The sequence below is a fragment of the Polypterus senegalus genome, chromosome 9, assembly GCF_016835505.1.
Source record: "Polypterus senegalus isolate Bchr_013 chromosome 9, ASM1683550v1, whole genome shotgun sequence".
Classification (NCBI taxonomy): Eukaryota; Metazoa; Chordata; class Cladistia; order Polypteriformes; family Polypteridae; genus Polypterus; species Polypterus senegalus.
Window position 1 is genome coordinate 67,945,818 of NC_053162.1, and position 8,791 is coordinate 67,954,608.

Sequence of the window (8,791 nt, forward strand, 5' to 3'; positions counted from 1 at the left end):
ATGAGTTTGTTTCATTAGTGCTCTTTTGTTAGCCAAATACTGAAACTTTCAGACTACTCAGTATGACAAATCAGTCAAGGAGGATGCTATCAGTTAGGCTACAGACATCTTAAGCAGATTAACAACATCATACACAAATCTGCAAGTAAAACCACGACTCCTTATTGTTCTGAGCAGTATCATGCAGAACGGCCACTTTTCAAGAAATATACGCACTTAGAAGCTTTGTGTGCAACATTTAAATTTCTATTCCATCACCCGAATTAGAGTAATTGTGTGGTTTGAGCCAATCTGTCACCCTGCCATAATCCAGTGCACCCAGCAGCTAGTCAGTTAAAGGATAAGTATGGTATTTTTCAAGTCAAATTTGTTATTTCACAGTCATGCTAAATATTAATTTGCACATAGAATTGTGCATAAAATATCAAGCAATTATGGAGGTCTTCCACAGAACAATATTTAAGAGTGATAACTGGGCACAGGAAAGGAGTTTAGGTGAACTCATTTCTACTAAAGAAGGTGCTGATAGTTGGCACATCCACACACTTTTCTTCACAAAGGCAGGGAATGAGTGCAGAGAAGACTTTTTTTGTGTTATTTCATCAGATTCTGTGCATCTATTAGAACCTGGATCAACAAAACATTTAAGATGGATTTAAAGTAGGAATGCAAATTACTCTAAAACAGGGGTCCCCAACTCCAGTCCTGGAGGGCCCCAGTGGCTGCAGGTTTTCATTCTAACCCTTTTCTTAATCAGTGACCTGTTTTTGCTCCTTATTAACTTCTTTTGAATTCATTTTATTTGACTTGCTTTTGAAGACTTAATTGTTCCTTTTTTCTTAATTAGCTGCCAAAGAATAATGAGATACAAAATGAACCAAAACATGACCAGCAAAACATGGCCAGCATTGTTGATCTTACAATATCTGAAAATAAAGGAAGGTAAAGGTCTCAGGAATGCCGCTTTGCTCAGGTCCCCAAATCATTTTAACAACGTTCTTAGAAAAGCAAAGAAAAAAAAATCAACAATTTAGAAATATCTGCTATTGCACAATGAGAGCAGCAACAAGCCATGGAATTAAAGAACGAGTTTAATTAACAACAAGAATAGGCGCCTAATTAAGCAGCTTGTTGGGAGTGAAACTGTTTGAGTTTGAGGTCCTGACTTAGTAGTGGTAAGGAAAGAAATGAAGCAATTCAGAGGAACAAATCTTAAAAAACAAGTCAATTAAAATTAGTTCAAAAGAAGGCAATTACCAGTAAAAACAGGTCACTAATTAAGAAAAGGGTTAGGATGAAAACCTGCAGCCACTGGGGCCCTCCAGGACTGGAGTTGGGGACCCCTGCTCTAAAAGGTGACGTTTACATTTGTCGGCCCCTCTCCTAGAATGGCTACAACATCTACAACAGTGGGTTTGAAACTGGGAAAACTCCCACTGGCTTCTAGTTCTCCTTCAAGGTTTACTGACTACTACGACATGCACTGCCTTATATATGAGTACGGCTCTAACAGCTCCTCTTATTTTCTCTCATCTTTTGCCAGATGTTGGATAACAAACACTGCACTCCACTACTTCAACATGGGATACTTTGCAGTTGTGTTTCTTTTTGCTGGCGTCATATTCACTCTGGTCCTGGTGGCAATCCTCAAAATGGCACCCACCAATATGGGTCCAAAGAGAAAAGGAATGACCTGGAAGATGGCGATCACAGTTTTGGGCCTGATCGTTTCTCTGGGTCTAACGTGGGGCATCATGTTCTTTGGTTATGGTCCCTTAGATAAGGGTGCAATCTATGCCTTCTGCATCCTAAACTCTCTACAGGGTGAGAAACCTCAGTTATGTTTTTTGCATGATTATTGTTTCGTTTTTCATTCATGGTCAGGTTGAAGATGACTGATTTATTATGATTGCCTTTTGACTTCTACTTATTCTTAAATGAACATCTGGTGCATGGGTTTGGGGTCATCCAGGGATTAAATGACCAGAGGACTCTTAGTGTGGCACCTTCTGTAGATCTTTTCCAAATTTTCCACCAATTTTTTTGGACCGCATCGTTTTCAAATGCCTTAAAATTGCTCCTGTGCCCGAGTATCTTATCTAAGGTAAGACCCTGCTGTTTCCCCCTTTCTGCTGAAAGTGACTCCTACACTCCATAACCCTAATTTATGAAGCAGCAAATTGATTAATGGACTTGATTTTGTAGTCTGCTTTCATTGCCCTTTTCAGATTTACTGTTAAGCAGTCACATGCATTGAGTTCCTCTGTACCTGATGTCTCGGCCTGGATCTGAGTGCTCCTTATGTTACACTTGAACCTGTGCCGCAGATGAACAAAAGTGTGAGAGCTTAGTTTTATAATAGTGATGGGCCTGTATGAAGGAGAAGGCACTACTTACACTACTGAAAGAAAGTTTCAATACCACCATTTTCATTTGAGCAATGTCATGCCGTTCTAAAAATGAGATCTCAGTTAACCCATCCTAATTGGTAATTCCATACAGAATCTTCAGACTGTAAAAACACACAGTTTTGTCTTTCCTAATATGTCTTAATAGCTGACTGGTATCGTTACAGTCCCTCGTCTCACAGCACTTCCAACCAGGACACCATTTACACAAATCAGCTCCGGGTTACTCACAGCGGCTGGATGGGTAAGGGTTCTTTTCTTACTTGTAGTTAGTCTGTTTATATACCATACCGATGCCCATTTTTACTCAGTCAATTAAATTCAGTTTATATGGGTGGAACACTCCTCGTCAAGCAATTGCTTAGAGTGTAACAGTGCTAGTACAAAAGCTTACAACCTTGACATAAATTCTATATAAAAACACACATTTAGGTCAACACACAGTAAAAACAGCAGTCTCAAAAGTTAAATATAAGGAGAGTCACACTAATATACACTCACCTAAAGGATTATTAGGAACACCTGTTCAATTTCTCATTAATGCAATTATCTAATCAACCAATCACATGGCAGTTGCTTCAATGCATTTAGGGGTGTGGTCCTGGTCAAGACAATCTCCTGAACTCCAAACTGAATGTCAGAATGGGAAAGAAAGGTGATTTAAGCAATTTTGAGCGTGGCATGGTTGTTGGTGCCAGACGGGCCGGTCTGAGTATTTCACAATCTGCTCAGTTACTGGGATTTTCACGCACAACCATTTCTAGGGTTTACAAAGAATGGTGTGAAAAGGGAAAAACATCCAGTATGCGGCAGTCCTGTGGGCGAAAATGCCTTGTTGATGCTAGAGGTCAGAGGAGAATGGGCCGACTGATTCAAGCTGATAGAAGAGCAACTTTGACTGAAATAACCACTCATTACAACCGAGGTATGCAGCAAAGCATTTGTGAAGCCACAACACGCACAACCTTGAGGCGGATGGGCTACAACAGCAGAAGACCCCACCGGGTACCACTCATCTCCACTACGAATAGGAAAAAGAGGCTCCAATTTGCAAGAGCTCACCAAAATTGGACAGTTGAAGACTGGAAAAATGTTGCCTGGTCTGATGAGTCTCGATTTCTGTTGAGACATTCAAATGGTAGAGTCAGAATTTGGCGTAAACAGAATGAGAACATGGATCCATCATGCCTTGTTACCATTGTGTAGGCTGGTGGTGGTGGTGTAATGGTGTGGGGGATATTTTCTTGGCACACTTTAGGCCCCTTAGTGCCAATTGGGCATCGTTTAAATGCCACAGGCTACCTGAGCATTGTTTCTGACCATGTCCATCCCTTCATGACCACCATGTACCCATCCTCTGATGGCTACTTCCAGCAGGATAATGCACCATGTCACAAAGCTCGAATCATTTCAAATTGGTTTCTTGAACATGACAATGAGTTCACTGTACTAAAATGGACCCCACAGTCACCAGATCTCAACCCAATAGAGCATCTTTGGGATGTGTTGGAACGGGAGGTTCGTGCCCTGGATGTGCATCTCACAAATCTCCATAAGAGATGCTATCCTATCAATATGGGCCAACATTTCTAAAGAATGCTTTCAGCACCTTGTTGAATCAATGCCATGTAGAATTAAGGCAGTTCTGAAGGCGAAAGGAGGTCAAACACCGTATTAGTATGGTGTTCCTAATAATCCTTTAGGTGAGTGTATATCTACAGTACATTACTTAGCATAACAACAGAGATGTGCCTGGTTTACAATGGAGGTGAGAAAAACAAAAACTTACCGTATATATTCACGTATAAGTCAGGTCTTGGAACCCAAAAAATTGACTTATACTCCTGCTTTCAAAAATACGACACTTCATTTTTTTTTCTTTTTTCTTTTTACATCTTCTTGTTTCCTCCAATCTCGCCCCAGTTTCTCAGACACATCGAATTTTGTTGCAGCAGCAGCAGCGCAGTTATCAATTTCTTTCGCCACTTCAATGACTTTTAATTTAAAACCAGATTCATATTTTCTCCTGATTGGACGCTCCATCGTAGATAAGGGATACTCTTACGATAAAGTTGTATGAGGGTGTGAGATACAAAAAACACTAAGCAGTGCAAACGTCGCTTCAGAATAGTTCGGGTATTACTGTGTAGTTACGTAGCACAATACATAGAAAAAAAGGCTGCGTGCTCCGTGGTTACTCTCTCAGGTGGGTGTTAGCATATCAAACTCTTGGACCAAAAGCGGGAGTTTTCCGCATTCAACTTATACGACCGACATTATAAAAATACCAGAAATTATACGTTAAAATCAAGCCCCAACTTAACCGCAGGAGAACTTAAATGCGAGTTGTGGTAGCCGACCCGGACACAGACAGGCGGACACGTTCATGTCACCCACAACACGTTTATTTACCGTATTTACAGAAGTGCGCACGACCCTTAAGTCCCCAAAGTCCTGGCCAACACACAACGCCTTCTTTTCCTTCAGGCTGCCTCCTTGCCTCCTCCGGAGACCTCGTCCTCTTCCACCCGACTCTAGCCATCATATGAAGGGAGGCGGCCCCTTCTATAATCCCCGGATGTGCTCCAGGTGTGTCCCGGCAATCTTCCACTGACATATATACAGGTATATACATATATATATATATATATATACAGGTATATACATATAAATGAATGTATCAAGTGTCAAGCACGTGAGCATCGAGCATGTTGTAGGTTTTTGGGTCCCTGCTCCTCTTCCCCCCAGCACTTCCGGGTATGGCGGAAGTGCTGAAGTCCAGGGATCCAAAGGCATAGGGGCGCCCCCTGGCGGTGACCACGGGCCCCTACAGGGTTGAGCTTCAAAGCTCTGTACCCGTGGCTCCCAAAGGTACCAGGGCGGTCACCCCCACATGGTTTGGGGAAGACGTAAGCCCTCCCCCGGTCCTCCTGGGCATCTCGGCCAGGTCGCCCCCCCAGTCATCTCCAATAGCGTATATGCAGTATTGTATTGCTGTGGACTCGCACCACTAGGCATCTGCACTGTGGTGAACTGCAATGTCTGGCCCTGAAGCAGTTTCCTTGCCTTGTGAGTTATTATAAGAACTCTTTCTGTTGGCAGCATAGAAACCATTTCTGTATACTGCAAGCAGAGCACATGCTGATGACATCTCTCTTTTCCTCTGTCAGCCCTCAACCTTACTGCACAATTCCACTGCCACAATCCACCTGACCACAGTGCAAGGCCCACCCTTGTCTCCAGGTGTATTGCTGTGGACTCGCACAACACAAAGCTTCTCAGTTCACAGATTTGCACTGTTGGTGAACTGCTGGCCGTCAGTTGTGAAGTGACCACCTCTGGCTCAGAGTTAACTAACGGTAAAAACTCATAATCTTGGTCACTGTCATAAACAAAATAAAAAGAGCCACAAAAAGATTTGGGGCAGCCACCCATATATTGTTCCTGGCTGCAAAGATGGATATTAAAAATGTACAGATGTGTACAGACAACAGAACTGACTCAATAGCACAAAGATGGTGGCTTTAAAGGCGAGCAGAGGAAGTGATGTCATCAGTGGGGTCAGAACCTGACATAGCATAATTGGACGCGGGACCGGAATGTGACATCATCAGTGGGGCCGGAAATGGAAGTGATGTCATCTTTGGGGTTTGGTGGGACCGGAAGTGACATCATTGAGGCCATGCGGGATTTCCTTTAACTGCTCTGCAGAGAGGTGAGAGAAAGAGTTAATGCGCAACTTCTGGTCTGGCATGGAATTACTCTCATTCAGGCCCTTTAAATGCCACCCATGCGCACGTGTGTGACACCAGGCAGGTACTGCTGAGGTCAGCTGAACGCTCGCTCGCTCGCTCGCTCTCTCTCAGCCCCACCTCGTCTGCACAACACCGCTGGCATACGTTGTGTCCCACACAGTTTTTCTGCCTAGCACTGAGAGGAGTTAAAGCCTATCTTGGCAGAACTGGGCACTGTTCAAGCTGGAGGTTGAAACCTTAACTGAAACCTGACAATGAGTGCTAATCCCTGAAGCACTATACCACCCATTAAAATAAAATTAAAAGGGGGTTCAATATTAACAATAATTGAACTAGAAAAGTATTATGACTAGAAAATCACAATATGAAAATTTTACAAAGAAAGAATATTAACTATAGAAATATACTTTGTGACGGATGGCCGGGGCCCATGCCTGGCTGGGACGCCCCTTCACCACATCTGCCAGGGGGACGAGGGCGGGATGCCCAGTATCTCCCCCTGGACGCTAGATGGCAGCCTCCCTGGGTTGCAGTGGTGCCTCGGACTCCCCCAGGGCTTCATGGGGGTTGGAGTTCTGTGGAGTTCCACAGGCGCCGCCAGGGGGTGCTGCAACAGGAGCGGCAGGCCCCCTTTTGGGCATTGGTCTTGGCACACCCGGAGGTGCAGCCAGATGTCGGCCATCAACCACCTGGAGCCCTTAAGGGTGCCTGATAAAAGGGAGCCAGCGACCAGAGTCGGAGGAGGAGGACGAAGCTTGCTGAGGAGCAGAGAGTGGTGTGGTATTGTACTGTGCTTGGGGACGGCGTATTGCCTGTGGGGTTGACGGGGAAGACGTGTCCCACAGCTGAAGACAAATAAAGAGTTCATTTTCTTTTACCCGTGCCTCCATGTCAATCTGTGTCGGGTCGGACACTTTATAGCGTCTTCTTACAACTTACTTAATGAAGCATACTGCTAATAGACTATAGGGAAGACCAGTACAGTTTTCTGCTAAACATGCCACGAGGAAGGTCATAAAGCTTTGTAACTTTACGTTTCTAACATGCTGCCATATTAAAACCTTTATTTCACATTCTTTCAGGGTACCTTGAGCTGCACACAACTGCACCTCACATGTCCTCACATTGAGTTCAAGAAGAATTGAATGGAATGGAAAAGAAGAGCAAAAGGCTTAAAAACCCAGAAGAGCTAATGATGCAGTTAAAGCACAGCAACCAGTCAAGATACGAAACAGCGAAAGACATTTAAAAAGTCAATACTTTTGCTTGGATTAAATCATAGATAACTAAAAGATCTTTTATATCATCATACATACTGTACACAATAATTAAAAACCCTGAAACACACACACACACACACACACGTGTGTATGACGGACTGGCGCCTTGTCCACGGGTTGTTCCCACCTTACGCCCCCTGCTTGTTGGGATGGACTCCTTGTGCCCCAGCTCAGAATAAAGCAGGTTTAGAAGTTGGATGGATGGATAATTGACTATAATGTTTGCTGTCTGCGGTGGGCTGGCGCCCTGCCTGGGGTTTGTTTCCTGCCTTGCGCCCTGTGTTGGCTGGGATTGGCTCCAGCAGACCCCTGTAGTTAGGATATAGCGGGTTGGATAATGGATGGATAGATGGATGCTGTTGGCAGGCTGGTGTCCAGTTTGAACCGCAGTCCCACCTGCATCACAATAGCTTGTCTTTGGTAAAAGCACAGAACACAAACCTCTAAACACAGACGGATATGCAGAGGTGGGACTTGTTGTGCTTTTGTGTAGTTTTTATGGCTTTACCAGTAAGGTTTGTTATCGATCATGTTAATGGCAGAGTCTGCCTCCTCGCGACTGGCTTCGCTCTCCCCTTTGATCGTTGGCACGCCATCCTCCTCACACACATTAGCCCTCCTGCAAAGACGGTTTTACGTCGTTTTATTAATCCGGAAATTTCAAATCACTTCTCTTGTTTTTACTTTAAATCCCAGAACTTCCTATTTGACACTAACAAAACATTTCTTTTTATTCAGGTTTCTTCTTGTTTCTCAAATACTTCACCTTCCACAATAACAAGTCTTTGGAATCATCAGAGAGTGTGACAGAGGGAACCGTCTCGGCCAGCAACACCACCAGCAGCAGCCAGTGACGGAGGACAGACGTGTGAGCATCAAACGTAAAAGAAGCCCTTCTCAGTTATATCCATGTGAAATGCGAGCAAAGTCAGAAAGGCGAGAATGAGAATTATTACAATAAAAACACGTCATTTAATTTAAATATTCCATTGTGTTCTGCCATTTCAATAATAAAAAAGGCACAATGGAACATTTGTATTGAAATGAAGGCATTGGCCCCCTGAGCGCGCGCACACACACACGCGCGCGCACTACTGTAGTGATGGGAAGTTCAGATCATTTAACCGACTCGGACCTTTGAGTCTCGTTCAGCAAAATGAACGAATCTTTTTTCGAGTCATTTCGTCCATTTTAGCAAAATATAATTAAAATGTTACCTGTTACCTCCCTAACACATCTACTGCTTACACAAATGTTGATCACAATAATTAATCAATAATTTATTTGTAACAGGATTATTTTTTTATAAAATATCACACCACAGATCCTCAAGAAACAGTAACAAAAT

General features: G+C 43.5%; 1 protein-coding gene across 1 annotated transcript in view; it reads left to right on the forward strand.

Annotated features, from left to right (window-relative positions):
- The window catches only part of adgrg3 (adhesion G protein-coupled receptor G3), a 65,936-nt gene extending 57,369 nt beyond the window's left edge, over positions 1-8,567 (forward strand). The window contains exons 14-15 of the mRNA XM_039763185.1: positions 1,544-1,824; positions 8,182-8,567. Coding sequence (XP_039619119.1) covers positions 1,544-1,824; positions 8,182-8,297 — 397 coding nt within the window. The 3' untranslated portion in view covers positions 8,298-8,567. The remainder of the gene's footprint in view (positions 1-1,543; positions 1,825-8,181) is intronic.
- The last annotated feature ends 224 nt before the right edge of the window (positions 8,568-8,791 follow it).